Here is a 16,783-nt window from a genome sequence, read left to right on the forward strand (position 1 = left end):
TCACCAATGATTAGAATAATAAATTATAGTGTCAACAGAAGTGAGACTTACATAAACAATAAAATGCTTCATAAATCAGGCTACTGAGTGGAGGAAAGTACATGAAACTAAGATGTTTTAGCTTGAAACATAAAAGGCAAAGAATTAACTTACTTCAGAGCTTATCTCAATTTTTCCAAAAAGTAGTCAAGAATTAGACAATATTGCAATTTGGGGCATATGTTTATTATACAAAAAAACATTTTCTAAAATAGGCATATATAAAATATTGTTGAAGATTTTTAAAGTTCAAATAGATTCTCATTCATCTGTGCATGCCTGCATGTGTGCTAAATCATTTCGTCATGTCCAACTCTGTGTGATGCTATAGCCTGTAGCCAGCTGGGAATCTCTATCCATGGGATTCTCCAGGCAGGAATACTGGAGTGGGTTGCCATACCCTCCTCCAGGGGATCTCCCCAACTTAAGGACAGAACCCACATCTCTTTAAGTTTCCCGCATTAGCAGGCAGGTTCTTTACCATTAGCACCAAGGAAAAGGAAAGTTGCTCAGTTGTGTCTGACTCTTTGCGACCCCATGGACTGCAGCCTACCAGGCTCCCCCATCCATGGGATTTGCCAGGCAAGAGTACTGGAGTAGGGTGCCATCACCTTCTCTGATGGAAAGCCATCCCTATTCATCTACAAGTTTAAAGTTAACTCCAGTACTTTGGCCACCTCATGCGAAGAGTTGACTCATTGGAAAAGACTCTGATGCTGGGAGGGATTGGGGGCAGGAGGAGAAGGGGACAACAGAGGATGAGATGGCTGAATGGCACCACTGACTTGATGGACCTGAGTCTGAGTGAACTCTGGGAGTTGGTGATGGACAGGGAGGCCTGGCGTGCTGCGATTCATGGGGTCTCAAAGAGTCGGACACAACTGAGCAACTGAACTAAACTGAACTGAAAAATAAGATAACATATCCTATTTTAAATTCTCTTTCATATGAATTTAAGATGTAGCCCCAAATTAAGGAATTCTATCAATCCTTGTCCTAAAGCTAACAATTTATGTTCTTCAAGTAGAGGGGTATGTTCCATTAAAAAATTTTTTTCAACGTTTTAAAAACTGAAAGACAGTACTACCACCAAAATGGTGGCCCTCCAAACTTTAAATATAACAAAAGACTTCATTACTGATACACACAAATGTCAAAAAGCCAACCTCAGACATCAAGAGCTTTGAAGTAACTAATGAAAAACTATTAGATAAGAATTCAAAATAGCACATAAGTGAACCACACGGGAGGGCTGAAATACATACCCAAAACAGGTATGTATTATTACTGAAACGGAAAGTGATACATTTCTTATTATACTTTTTTTTATTGGCCATAAACTAAGAACATATATATCACTGAAAAAATTAAAGTTATTGCATGGAAAAATTAACATGAATGATATAAAAGAACTAAAAACAAATCCAAATGAAAATCAGAAAGCTGATCCTTTATACTACCTTTTACCTGTTATAAAATAAATACAATTTAAATATCAAAATATAATAAAAACACTAAAATGAGTTTTGAAAACAGGATACAACAAATAACCATGTCCTTGGTCCTGGTCCTTGGATGAATGGACCAGATACCTGTTAAATAGTTTTAGCACTGAGATTTTATAACTATTCAATAATATAAATTATTGTAATCATTTTAGGTGTAACATTCAAACTGCATAACCTTTCTAATTTTTCTGCATGAAGCAAATAGTGATTTGCTTCAGGTTAAATATTATATATTATAATCATAATAATTATAATATATTATAAATATAATTATTATAATATATTTCAGGTTAAAATAATTATGGACTTAGTATTAATTCATAAGAAATATTTAAAGTACACATGAAGTTTTCTAATTGCTATTTCACTTCTAACTTCTTTTCATAGCACTTACTAGGTTTTAAATTACTGATCATAATGTGTCCTAGTTCACTTAGATGATAAAGAACAAAACATTTGCATTTAAATTAGGACTGGGATTTAAAGTTTCATTTTTCAACTAAGCTGATCTACTTCTCAGTAAAATGACTGAAGATCTCATAGCAAAGTAATATCTCAGCAGGACATGGCCTCCATACTCATTTTCACATGAAATGCTAACCATTACATTATACTGATTTAAAAAAAAAAAGAAAAAAAGCATGACCCATGGATGAGAGCTGAGTTTTGTAAATGTACAGGTCAGATTTAGATTTAGATTTATACTTTACATAAAGATGGTCCCAATATAGGGACAATACTAGGAGCAATATTAAGACAGAAGTTTGTTAATAGCTAATTTAAATAATTAATATGAAAAATCATGTTACATTTCAAGACCTCTAAATTTTTCCCATCTTAATTTCATTCACTAGTTTTTCTATCAATTCAAAATTGGATGATCCATAAAGAATCTCATGTATATATGTACATATTAATGAAGCATTTCTATGTTACTGTTTAGTAAACTAATGTTTACTTATATAACTTTCCCTTTAAATTCTCCAAACATATACAGAAATAGTTAAACTATTTGTGTAATTCACATTTAACTTATGCCATAAATGATTCTACAAAATAAGGTTAAATTGGAGTTTAATACATGAGGTATTTTTTTAATTAAAAAAAAAAGAAATTATAAAAATTGCACATGAAATAAATCTAATTAGAAATTCTGAATATATAAAACATGGATATGCCACTGGTTAGATTTAGGCTCTTAAACATAAGAAAAAAAGCTAATTTCAATTAACATTGTGCTAGTATTATGATACTAGCATTATAGAATAATACTAATATTTAGGATATAAATTGTATAACTGTTATTAAATACTATTCTTGAGAATAAACTTTACCCTAGTAATTTTGTTTAATCTGACAGGATTTCACCAACAATTCGAACAATGAGCATTCATTTGCAAAGGGAAAGGCCAGGACTGACACTTTTCCTACTTCATATTATAATCATTATGCTATACCTAGTAAGAATTTTTTTATTTTTTATCAAGGAAGTCACTCCTTTGTGGTTATAAAATTTGTCAACTTTTTTTTTACTTTGCGTAAATATATCTGCCTTAATCCTAAAGAAACTTTATTAGCATTTTAAGGATAAAAACCACTATTATAATATATTTACATAGCACCAAGGGCACCATGCATAATCTAAACAATTAAAAAATACCATAAGTTACATATTGAAAGAAAACTTACCAGACAGTGGTTTCCACTTGACTGTCATTGAGCTGCCGGTTGTCTAGTTGTGCAAAAAGTGGGAAAAGCACTTGAATCCCTCCAATTGAATGAATTGCACTATGAATTGAATGTGTAACTATAGCTTTTACATCCTATGTTCAAAAACAAAAATGCTTATTAAATTTTCTAAAGCATATTATCACTATTTCCTTGTTTCAAATAACTTTGTAAGAAAATTAAATAAAATAGATATTTTTAAATCAATTTTTTAAATTTTAAATCAAAATTATATAATTTTATACACATTTAAAATAAAAATTTGAAATATTTTGACAATCACTTAAATTTAAAGCTTAAGTTGAGAGATTTTTACACTGAAAATATGAGTGTCTAAATCAAAATATATTTTAAAATAAGAGATGCTATTAATACAAAAGCACTCAAGTAATTTTTATTAGGGAAAAAATACTTACAGGAAAGTATTTTTATATTTACAATTATCTATTTACTAATTCACTGATTTTATTTCAAAGGATAAGAAACATAAAATACAACAGAAAAGACAGATTTCCTACTAAGGAGACAAATCCAAGGTAAACTATACTGCCAAATAAAATGCAGAAGGCAACAACACCGTTCAAAGAACTAGAAAACCAAAGAAGAAAAACAAATAGCAACTGGAGATTTACAGGTGAGCAATGAGGGTTCTTGCCTGGAGAATCCCAGGGACGGAGGAGCCTGGTGGGCTGCCGTCTATGGGGTCGCACAGAGTGGGACACGATTGAAGCAACTTAGCAGCAGCAGCAGCAATGTATAAAATGTAAAATAAAGACACAGTGTTGATGAGAACATTAAGACTAAGCTACTATTCACCTACCTGGAGCATTAGAGCATGTGGGGAATGCACAAAGATCGAAGCGTTTTCCTTTGGTGATGATTCCAGGCATAGTTGAGCATCAGTGGCTTTAGCGTTATATGTAAATGCAATACTACTTGCAAGTTTCCCATCATACAGAACCTGTTTATGATGTTCTGCTAAATGAATATCACTTTCAGACTTAAACTTGAAGGTGCTCTGAAAAAATAAAACTTAAGTTAAACACTCTTTAAATGAAACATAAAAATCTCAAGTTTTAAAGCAGAAAAAAATTTAAGATACATGATTTGTTGTGACATTTCCATGTGTTGGGAACTTGTCAGTGGCATTATTTTGTTATTCTCACCTCAGTTCTGTGAGTTACAGTTTATTATGCTAATAAACATCTTCATGTTATCATTTTTACTAAAATTGTGATCATATATAAAATAATTTTATTAAGATATTATAAGGTCAGATGGTATTAAATGTAAATAGGCTTTTACTTCAACAATTCATAACATAAATTAAAATTTGTCTTGTTAACACTTTCAAAAGCATGTATAGAAGTAAACAGTGCCCGGCACATGAACTATTAATAGAGAAACAACACTATCGGTTGAGACTAAAGAAAGTTTATTCACAAAAATATGTCTTTATTACAAAAAGTGTATCAAGATAGTGGTATCAATGCTACTCCACAAAAAATCACAATAGCCATTTCAAAACCCAGAAGAAAAGTTCATGTTATCACTTTAAATAAAGGACAAGAAATAAAGGACTACAATAAGAAAAGTATGGTTAGAAAAAGTTAAAATTTCTCTGCAGGTGTATAAAACTGACAATAATACATTTAACCTTTGCAAAAATCACATATTAGTATCCCATCACTTTAAGGCAAATAGATGTGGAAACAATGGAAACAGTGACAGACTTCCTTTTCATGGGCTCCAAAATCACTGCAGATGGAGACTGCAGCCATGAAATTAAGACACTTGCTTCTTGGAAGAAAAGCTATGACAAACCTGGACAGCATATTAAAAAGCAGAGACATTACTTTGCCAACAGAGGTCTGTCTAGTCAAAGCTAGGGTTTTTCAAGTAGTTATGTTTGCATGTGAGAGTTGGACCATAAAGAAGGCTGAGCACTGAAGAATCGATGCGTTTGAACTGTGGCGTTGAAGAAGACTCTTGAGAGTCCCTTGGACTGTGAGGATACCAAACCAGTCAAATCTGAAGGAAATCAGTCCTGAATGTTCATTGGAAGGACTGATGTTGAAGCTGAAACTCCAATACTTTGGCCACATGATGCAAAGAACTGACTCACTGGAAAAAACCCTGATGCTGGGAAAGATTGAAGGTAGGAGGAGAAGGGGACGACAGAGGATGAGATGCTTGGATGGCATCACTGACTCAATGGTCATGAGTCTGAGCAAGCTCCTGGAGTTGGTGATGGAAGGACTGGAGTTCAATCCATGGGATCACAAAGAGTCAGACACAACTGAGTGACTGAACTGAACTGCATGCAGATCAAACATGTCAGGACAAATTTAGCCAATTATCTACAGTTTTCTGAACTACTACTGAAAGAGTCTTACTAACTTGAACCTGGATGCAAATTGTTCATTATTAGCATGTCAGAAGACAGGAGCAGCATGAAAAATGAAATGTGTGTGTATGTTGCTATAGATGGTACCTTTACTTTTTAAATGTATGCATGTCTATATATTTGAATATTAGACATAAGGTAAGAAAATGTCACTATTTTGGATCAGATCTTTTGCTATCTTCTCAATTAAATGGGATGTAGAACATTATCTCTCATTTCAATGTTTCCTAATTTAATCATTTTTATAACTCACGGATTCATACAAGATAGAGGTAACAGGTAAATTAAAATCTGAATCAAAGACTCTACTTCAATTCCTAATGTACTAAATAGGTGACATTATAACAGGAAATTGAAACAAAAAATTCTTTTAAAAATATTTTAATAAATATATGAGCTAACTACTGGCAATACAAAATCCATGTAATTGCCTCCTTCACTGATTGCCTTAGTGTTATAAAATAAATACTTTATTATGTATGTCAGAAAAATCATAAACGGTCAAAATGTTTAACATCTGAATATTTTTAAGATGCTATTTAAAAAATTATTTTGGAGTACAGTTGATTTAAAATGTTGTATTAGTTTCTGCTACACATCCACTTTTTTTTAATGCATTCTTCCCATACAGGTCCTTATGGAGCCTTGAGAAGGGTTTCCTGTGCTATACAGTAGGTCCTTATTAGTTATCTATTTTATATATAGCAAAGTGTATATGTCAATCCCAACATTTGTGTTTTTAACACCTTTTTAGAGTAAGATTTAACAAATATGTTAGAATTTTGACCTATTTTGTGAACCAAAGATCAAAAGCACTATTAATTATTTTAGAGTAAAACCAAAGAGCTAACTTGTAGAAGGGAGAAGGCGATGGCACCCTACTCCAGTACTCTTGCCTGGAAAATCCCATGGGCAGAGGAGCCTGGTGGGCTGTCGTCTATAGGGTCACACAGAGTTGGACATGACTGAAGCGACTTAGCAGCAGCAGCAGCAGCAGCAGCAACTTGTAGAAATAAAATTATTTGAGGGAATTTGGGAGAACGGTATATAGAATACTGAGACACTGGGGAACCTGACCAAATAAGTAAAGACTACAGGAGTTGGATAAGATAAAGGCAAACTGTAGGACAATCAAGTAGAGAAGTGAAGTCTCTTTATGCTGTTAATAATATACCAAGAAGAGCAATATGTAAAGGATGGGAATAGCAACTGGAAAAAGAGCAACATATGCTCTTAGTAGAGGCTACATTAGGATTTTTTTAAAAATTTGGCATCAAAAGCAAAGACAACAAAAGCAAATATTAACAAGCGGGACTACATAAAACCACAAAGTTTCTGCACAGCAACAAAGAGGAAAAGTGAAAGTGAAGTCTCTCAGTTGTGTATGACTCTTTGCGACCTCATGGACTGTAGCCTAACAGGCTTCTCCATCCATGGGATTTTCCATGGACAAGAGTACTGGAGTAGGTTGCCATTTCCTTCTCCAGATCTTCCAGACCCAGGGACTGAACCCAGGTCTCCTGCATCGTAGGCAGATGCTTTACTGTCTGAGCCACCAGGGAAGTAAACTAGGAGAGAATATCTACAAATCATATGTCTGATTCAGGTATAACCTAAATCAAATCCCTTATGATTGTACAGTGGAAGTGAGAAATAGATTTAAGGGCCTAGATCTGATAGACTGCCTGATGAACTATGGAATGAGGTTCTTGACATTGTACAGGAGACAGGGATCAAGAACATTCCCATGGAAAAGAAATGCAAAAAAGCAAAATGGCTGTCTGGGGAGGCCTTACAAATAGCTGTGAAAAGAAGAGACGCTAAAAGCAAAGGAGAAAAGGAAACATATAAGCATCTGAATGCAGAGTTCCAAAGAATAGCAAGAAGAGATAAGAAAGCCTTCCTCAGCGATCAATGCAAAGAAATAGAGGAAAAGAACAGAATGGGAAAGACTAGAGATCTCTTCAAGAAAATCAGAGATACCAAGGGAACATTTCATGCAAAGATGGGCTCGATAAAGGACAGAAATGGTATGGACCTAACAGAAGCAGAAGATATTAAGAAGAAGTGGCAAGAACACACAGAAGAACTGTACAAAAAAGAGCTTCACGACCCAGATAATCACGATGGTGTGATCACTGACCTAGAGCCAGACATCCTGGAAGGTGAAGTCAAGTGGGCCTGAGAAAGCATCACTACGAACAAAGCTAGTGGAGGTGATGGAATTCCAGTTGAGCTATTTCAAATCCTGAAAGATGATGCTGTGAAAGTGCTGCACTCAATATGCCAGCAAATTTGGAAAACTCGGCAGTGGCCACAGGACTGGAAAAGGTCAGTTTTCATTCCAATCCCAAAGAAAGGCAACGCCAAAGAATGCTCAAACTACCGCACAACTGCACCCATCTCACACACTAGTAAAGTAATGCTCAAAATTCTGCAAGCCAGGCTTCAGCAATACGTGAACCATGAACTTCCTGATGTTCAAGCTGGTTTTAGAAAAGGCAGAGGAACCAGAGATCAAATTGCCAACATCTGCTGCATCATCGAAAAAGCAAGAGAGTTCCAGAAAAACATCTATTTCTGCTTTATTGACTATGCCAAAGCCTTTGACTGAGTGGATCACAATAAACTGTGGAAAATTCTGAAAGAGATGGGAATACCAGACCACCTGATCTGCCTCTTGAGAAATTTGTATGCAGGTCAGGAAGCAACAGTTAGAACTGGACATGGAACAATAGACTGGTTCTAAATAGGAAAAGGAGTACGTCAAGGCTGTATATTGTCACCCTGCTTATTTAACTTATATGCAGAGTACCTTATGAGAAACGCTGGACTGGAAGAAACACAAGCTGGAATCAAGATTGCCAGGAGAAATATCAATAACCTCAGATATGCAGATGACACCACCCTTATGGCAGAAAGTGAAGAGGAACTAAAAAGCCTCTTGATGAAAATGAAAGTGGAGAGTGAAAAAGTTGGCTTAAAGCTCAACATTCAGAAAACGAAGATCATGGCATCCGGTCCCATCACTTCATGGCAAATAGATGGGGAAACAGTGGAAACAGTGTCAGACTTAATTTTTGGGGCTCCAAAATCACTGCAGATGGTGACTGCAGCCATGAAATTAAAAGACACTTACTCCTTGGAAGGAAAGTTATGACCAACCTAGATAGCATATTCAAAAGCAGACACATTACTTTGCAAACAAAGGTCCATCTAGTCAAGGCTATGGTTTTTCCAGTGGCCATGTATGGATGTGAGAGTTGGACTGTGAAGAAGGCTGAGCGCCAAAGAATTGATGCTTTTGGACTGTGGTGCTGGAGAAGAATCTTGAGAGTCCCTTGGACTGCAAGGAGATCCAACCAGTCCATTCTGAAGGAGATCAGCCCTGGCATTTCTTTGGAGGGAATGATGCTGAAGCTGAAACTCCAGTACTTTGGCCACCTCATGCGAAGAGTTGACTCATTGGAAAAGACCCTGATGCTGGGAGGGATTGGGGGCAGGAGGAGAAGGGGACCACAGAGGATGAGATGGCTGGATGGCATCACTGACTCGATGGACGTGAGTCTGAGTGAACTCCAGGAGTTGGTGATGGACAGGGAGGCCTGGTGTGCTGCGATTCATGGGGTCGCAAAGAGTTGGACACAACTGAGCGACTGAACTGAACTGAAATGAACTGATAAGGGGTTAATATATAAAATATAAAAGTAACTCACACAACTCAACAGCAAAGATCAATTCATTTAAAACACAGGCAGAAGAGGTGAACACACATATTTTTTCTGAATATGATGTAAAATAGATAGCCCAAAGGTACATGAAAAGCTACTCAAAGTCACTAACCATCAGAGAAACACAAATCAAAACCACAATGAAGAGTATTATCAGAAAAACAAGAGATAATAAACGTTGGTGAGGATGTATAGAAAGGCAGAGAATAACAAGGATGTTCACATCCAAAGATAAATAAATGAACAAAGAAAAAGTGGGATATATGTACATTGGAATGTTAGTCATAAAGAAAGTATGGTATCTTGCCATTTACAACAACATGCATGGGCCTTAAGAGCATTATGAAAAGTAAAATAAGTCAGACAGGAAAAAAATATATGATCTCACTTGTGTGTGGTACCTAAAAGAAAAAAAACAAACAAACAGCAAGTTCACAGATACAGAGAACAGACAGATGGTTAGCCAGAGATAAAGGAGGTGGTGGTGGTGTTCAGTCTCTAAGTCATGTCTGACTCTTTGTGACCCCATGGGCTGCAGTACACCAGGTTCCTCTGTCCTATACTATCCTCCGGAATTTGCTCAAATTCATTTCCATTGGGTCAGTGATGCTATCTAACCGTCATCCTCTGCCACCCCTGTTTCCTTTTGCCTTCAATCTTTCCCAGTACCAGGGTACTTTCCAATGAGTCAGCTCTTCCCTTCAAGCAGCCAAAGTATTGAGGAGTTTCAGCTTCAGCAATGAATATTCAGAGTTTATTTTCCTTTAGGATTGACTGGTTTGATCTTGCTGTCCAAGGGACTCTCAAGAGTCTTCTCCACCACCACAATTCGAAAGCAATTCTTCAGTGCTCAGCCTTTTTTAGGGCTTCCCAGGTGGCACTAGTAGTAAAGAATCTGCCTGCCAATGCAGGAGATGTAAGACACACAGGTTCAATCCCTGAGTTGGGAAGATGACCTAGAGAAGGAAATGGCAACCCACTCCCATATTCTTGCCTATAAAATCCCATGGACAGAGGAGCCTGGAGGGCTACAGTTCACAGTAGCCAAGAGTCAGACATGACTGAGGCAATTTAGCACAGCCTTTTTTATGGTCCAACTCTCGCATCCTTACATGAGTAATGGAAAAACTATAGCCCTGACTATATGGATCTTTGTCAGCAGACTGATGTTTGCTTTTAATGTGCTTTCTAGGTTTGTCATATCTTTCCTTTCAAGCAGCAATCATCTTTTAATGTCGTAGCTGCAAGTCATGGTCTGCAGTGATTTTGGAGCCCAACAAAATAAAATCTGTCACTGCTTTCATTGTTTCCCCTTCTACTTGCCATGAAGTGTTGGGACTGGACACTATGATCTAAGTGTTTTGTGTTTTTTTTTTTTAACTTTGAGTTTCACGAATTTGGGGGGGTGGCTAAATTGCTGAAAGGGGTGAAAAGGAATAAACTTCCAGTTATAAAATAGGAATGTAATATACAGCAGGGTGATAGTGTATGGTATATTTTAAAGTTGCTAAAAGAAAAAATTTTTTAAGTTTTTATTACACACACACAAAATTTGTAACTATGATGATGGATGTTAACTAGAACTTATTGTGGTGATCATGTTGCAATATACTCAAAATATACAATCATGTTGTACACCTGAAACTACTATATTTCAATTGTATGTTAATTTTTCTAAGTTAAAAAAAAGGGGAAAAAAGTTTTGTAGAGATTTATACAGCAAACAAAAGACGAGATCATGAGTAGAATTAAGATTCTTCTGCACAAACACTTATGTACTGGGCGTGCATACTTCAGCTATCTTGAGTATCGTTGGTAAATGCTGATTTCTCAATTATTCTGTTGTAGCCAGAACCAGTGGGAAATATCTAAAAGCGTCACCAGAATTATTGTTCATTATGAAGCATAAGTCAATATAAGGTGCTGCTGCTAAGTCGCTTCAGTAGTGTCCGACTCTGTGCGACCCCATAGATGGCAGCCCACCAGGCTCCCCCGTTCCTGGGATTCTCCAGGCAAGAACACTGGAGTGAGTTGCCATTTCCTTCTCCAGTGCATCAAAGTGAAAAGTGAAAGTGAAGTCGCTCAGTCGTGTCCGACTCTTAGCGACCCCATGGACTGCAGCCTACCAGGCTTCTGCGTCCATGGGATTTTCCAGGCAAGAGTACTGGAGTGGGGTGCCATTGCCTTCTCCCAATATAAGGTAGGTCTATCCTAACCCTATTCCCAAATATCTTATAAAACATTTTACCCAGGAAGCATGTACCCAATGAGGAGATTATTCTGATGTTCTAGTTTTTTGTTTTTGCTTTGTTTTCTTTTAAGCACAGCTTCCTAGAGGAGATTTTGCTTCCTAATTACAGACTTTGCTTATTAGTGCTTTTTAAATATAAAATATGGGCAATTCTGACAAATCTATATAAAAACTCTACTTTAGCTAATAAATCAAATACAAATAGGCCCATTAGATGATTTTCTGCTGGTTTCATTGGGATCCTTCAAATACGGTATTGCTAACAGACTCATTTTTTTTTTTTCAGCTCCAACAGATATTCATTCTTCCAATGTGAATTAATATAAATAATGTTTACTCATAAACGTTTGCCAAAACAGTAAAATGCATGAAATAATAATGATTATAAACAACATGCTACCTAGTGTTCACTCATAATCAAGCATTTTAATTTAAAAATGAATCTTAAAATATATGCAACACCAGCAAAAACACGGCAAATTTGTTAACTCTCCCCTTACTAGCTTTCAATATAAATTTAGATTTTAAAATTTTATTTTCCTAAATAAAATTCTATGCTTATGGAACAAAAATAATTAGTCTTGAAATATCTAGAAAATAGAAATTAGAAGTATAAATAAATGTACTTCAAAAATTCTCTAAAAAGGCAGCATGTAAACATGTTAAATGTTATACAATCCTCAAATTGTCTCTTAACATGTCAAAGTGTGAAGGTATAAATTATACAACTTCCTAATTCCGATGAGATGTCATATTCACTGTTCTTAATGCAGAATGACATGAGCATCTGACCCTTTGGAGGAGAGAGGAGGTAAGTAACACAGATAGTAAAACTCTTGAGGAAAGAGCAGATGAAAATTGTTTTTAGACCACACACACTGTTGTATCTAAAATTTTGTAGAATTTGAACCTGAAATTCTTTTCAAAGAGCAAGATAAACCAAAGTCTCAGCCTGTAACCGAAATTCATGTTGGAAAACCATACTTTATTGATTCCAATACTTAAGACAGTTTTTAGTTTACCATGCTATACCACCTAGAATTTCCAATGGAAATTCAAGCTTCAAGAACAGCTTACAAATATTCAATTAACTATAATCTACTATTACATACTGTTAAACTTCTGACATTGTATTTATTTTATCTGTAAAACAGCCCATCTTGGGTAAAGATTGCAATAGCCATCTTTGTTTTCTTCGAAAGCTCCACTAAGAGTTGTTGAGTGAGTTACTGCAGCCACTACAGAAACTGGTATGGAGTTTTCTCCAAAAATTAAAACCAAAACTTCCATGTGGCCCAGCAACTTCACTTTTGGATATATATCCAAAGAAAACAAGAACACTAACTAGAAAAGATATACACAGCCCCACATTCACCGAACATTATTTACTTTAACCAACACATGGAAGCAAACTAAGTATCCACTGATAGATGAATGAATAAAGATAAGATGGTATTAATTATTTCATGGGGTCGCAAAGAGTTGGACGCAACTGAACGACTGAAATGAACTGAATTATTCAACTATAAAAAAGAAGGAAATCTTGCGATTTACAACAACATGGATGGACCTTTAGGGGATCGAAAGGGAAAGTGTATCCATGCTCAGTCATATCCGACTTTTTTCGACTCCTTGTGACCCCATGGACTGTAGTCCACCATGGTTCCTCTGTTCATGGAAATCTCAAGGCAAGAATTCTGGAGTGGGTTGCCATTCCCTTCTCCAGGGGATCTTCCTGACCCAGAGATCAAATCAAGGTCTCCTGCATTGCAGGCAGATTCTTTACCATCTGAGACACCAGGAAAGCCCCTTAGAGTATTAAGTCAAGTGAAATAAGTCAGAGAAAGACAAACATTACTCATACGGAGAATCAAAAATTGAGGCCTACATACAGAGAACCGACTAGTGATTGCAAGAGGTAAGTGTAAGGGATGGGAAAGTGGATGAAGGTGGTCAAAGAGTACAAACTTCTAGTTATAAGATAAATAAGTTCTGGGTATGCAATATACCTTATGATCCAGCAATCCCACTGCTGGGCATACACACTGAGGAAACCAGAAGGGAAAGAGACACGTGTACCCCAATGTTGATCGCAACACTATTTATAATAGCCAGGACATGGAAGCAACCTAGATGTCCATCAGCAGATGAATGGATAAGAAAGCTATGGTACATATACACAATGGAGTATTACTCAGCCATTAAAAAGAAAATATTTGAATCAGTTCTAATGAGGTAGATGAAACTGGAGCCTATTATACAGAGTGAAGTAAGCCAGAAGGAAAAACACAAATACAGTATACTAATGCATATATATGGAATTTAGAAATATGGTAACAATAACCCTGTGTACGAGACAGCAAAAGAGACACTGATGTATAGAACAGTCTTATGGACTATATGGGAGAGGGAGAGGGTGGGAAGATTTGGGAGAATGGCATTGAAACATGTAAAATATCATGTATGAAACGAGATGCCAATCCAGGTTCGATGCACGATACTGGATGCTTGGGGCTGGTTCACTGGGACAACCCAGAGGGATGGTATGGGGAGGGAGGAGGGAGGAGGGTTCAGGATGGGGAACACATGTATACCTGTGGCGGATTCATTTTGATATTTGGCAAAACTAATACAATTATGTAAAGTTTAAAAATAAAATAAAATTAAAAAAAAATTAAAAAACAAACAAAAAAAAGAATGTTGACTATAGTTAATAACAGTATGTTTGAAAGTTCCTGAGAGTAGATTTTAAAAGTTATCAATACACACAAAAATTATAACTATGAAAGGTGACAGATTTGTTAATTATCTTTACTGTGATAAATCTTGCAATATATACATGTCAAATCATTATGCTCTACACATTAAAGTAAGAAATTTGTTGTTGTTATTGTCTAGTCACTAAGTCATGTCTCACTCTTTGCAACCCCATGGACTGTAGCCCACCAGGCTCTGTTGTCCATCCATGGGATTGTCCAGGCAAGAATACTACAGTGGGTTGCTATTTCCTTCTCCAAGGGATCTTTCCAACTCAGGGATCGAACCCGCATCTTCTGCTTGGCAGGTGGAATCTCTACCACTGTGCCACCAGGGAAACCCAAACTAAGAGAAGTTATGATAAATTACATTTCAATAAAACTGGACAAAAAGCTTTAAAAATTAAAAAAGAATATCATATTGTCTGTACAGTACAACGGAGTTAAAATCTGTAGCTTCAAAACCAGTTAGACTTGCATCTGAATCTCAACTCTATCACCTACAGTTGTGAAACCACCCACAAGTTATTTGCCTTTCATCTGCTACACACCCAACACACAAAATACTATAAATAAAGCACTATAAACAATACCTGGTACTTTTAAAGCCAAATGGTAGCTGCTATTATCACTATATCCTTTTCTACTTAATACTATACATCTTCTATGTTAATTTATCTTAAACATTACTCATAAAACATTCACCATAAACTTTATGGTAATGGCACAATATATAGATGACAGTGAAATTCAGGTAACTGACATAGCTGCTAATTAGGCAAAATTTCACTGAGTAGAACCTTAATCAATCAAACTGGAATTACTTAACACGAATATGAGAAAATGTGTCACAACACTGCTAAATGCAAGAAAACTGTTTATCTAATTATTATATGAGCAGAGGCATGTTATTTTCTAACACTAATCTCTGAAACCTTCACAGGCATCAAAAATATAGTCATTTATCATTGAATTTATGTTAGGATAACATACATATGACAAAATCTATTCCTTTCCCCAGACTCATTATGTGACAAATGTTGCTGATATTAACATAGTAATGACATTCCAATATTCAAGGAATCACTTTTCCTGATATACAATTAAGAGAATGTTTCCACTTATATAATGTACAATGATTTTCTCTTCAAAATGAATAAATAGTCCATCTGAATTCATTAAAAAATTAGCATCCAAACTCTAATATCTCCAAACATCTCAAGGCAAATACATAAATAGGATTAAACCATTCTCCTGCTAGCGATTTTTTGATAATTCCACATTAAAGGAAATTATTTTGATATTCAAAGCCTTCATCAACTTGGTTTCAGCTTACAGTAATCACTCTCACATTCTACCACAAATCACTCTATCTACTCTCTATTTTGCTTTGCAGTCACACCTGATTATGGAACAATCCATAAACATATCCCTTGCTTCTATCTCTTCATTCATGCCCACTGTCCTGCTCTGCCTCTTAAATTTATTTTTTCAAGAACCCTAAAAAATATATTTCTCTATGAAGAGTTCCTAAATCTTCTGTAGCTGGAATTAATCATCATTCCACAAAATGTTAATAGTATCTGCATTATACTTTCTTTGTGGTATACATACCAACTTTTAATTACAAATGTTTACATATACAATTATTCTCATAATAAAGTATAAGCTTACTCATTTTTAATCCCCAAAGCTTAGAATGGTTCATTGAATAAAACAATTATTTAATATGTTATTTAATTTTACTCAACTACATGCCCTGCATGCATGCATGCTAAGTCGCTTTAGTCGTGTCTGACTCTTTGTGACCCTATGGACTGTATGTAGTCTGCCAGGCTCCTTCATCCATGGTGTTCTCCAGGCAAGAATACTGGAGTGGGTTGCCATTTCCTCCTCCTGGGGATCTTCCCACCCAGGAACCAAACCAACGTCTCTTATGTCTCCTGCATTGGCAGGCAGGTTCTTTACCAATAGTGCCAGCTGGGAAGCCCAACACATGCCCTACAATCATGATTACCAGTCCCTGATAAACAAGAATGTAGAGAAAAGAAAAGATTATATAGCCACAACTGTGCCAACAAAAAGGGCAAATGGATTAGTATAGAATATTTCAATGAATGAAGTGAAGACAGTACTTCAACATAGCTTAAAATGACCCAACCAATCAAATCCTAAAATTAAGACAAAATATCAAATTAGCGTAAGTGCCAAGTAAGAATCATTAAGTACAGATATGAAACCACTCATGTCCTTTGTCCTACACTGAACTTTTAATGAATTTAAGTAAATTTAAGTAAAAAGTTATGCAACAGTTATGCACTGAATATTTAATGAATTTAAGTAAATTTAAGTAAAAAGTTATG

General features: G+C 35.7%; 1 protein-coding gene across 5 annotated transcripts in view; it reads right to left on the reverse strand.

Annotated features, from left to right (window-relative positions):
- The window catches only part of NBEA (neurobeachin), a 676,277-nt gene that overhangs the window by 523,601 nt on the left and 135,893 nt on the right, over positions 1–16,783 (reverse strand). For all 5 annotated transcript variants that reach the window (XM_061434789.1, XM_061434791.1, XM_061434788.1 and 2 more), the window contains exons 9-10: positions 4,096–4,293; positions 3,237–3,370 (exon numbers count right to left, since the gene is read on the reverse strand). In XM_061434789.1, the coding sequence (XP_061290773.1) occupies positions 3,237–3,370; positions 4,096–4,293 (332 nt within the window). The remainder of the gene's footprint in view (positions 1–3,236; positions 3,371–4,095; positions 4,294–16,783) is intronic.

The sequence above is a fragment of the Bos javanicus genome, chromosome 12 (assembly GCF_032452875.1).
Source record: "Bos javanicus breed banteng chromosome 12, ARS-OSU_banteng_1.0, whole genome shotgun sequence".
In the NCBI taxonomy this organism is placed as follows: Eukaryota; Metazoa; Chordata; class Mammalia; order Artiodactyla; family Bovidae; genus Bos; species Bos javanicus.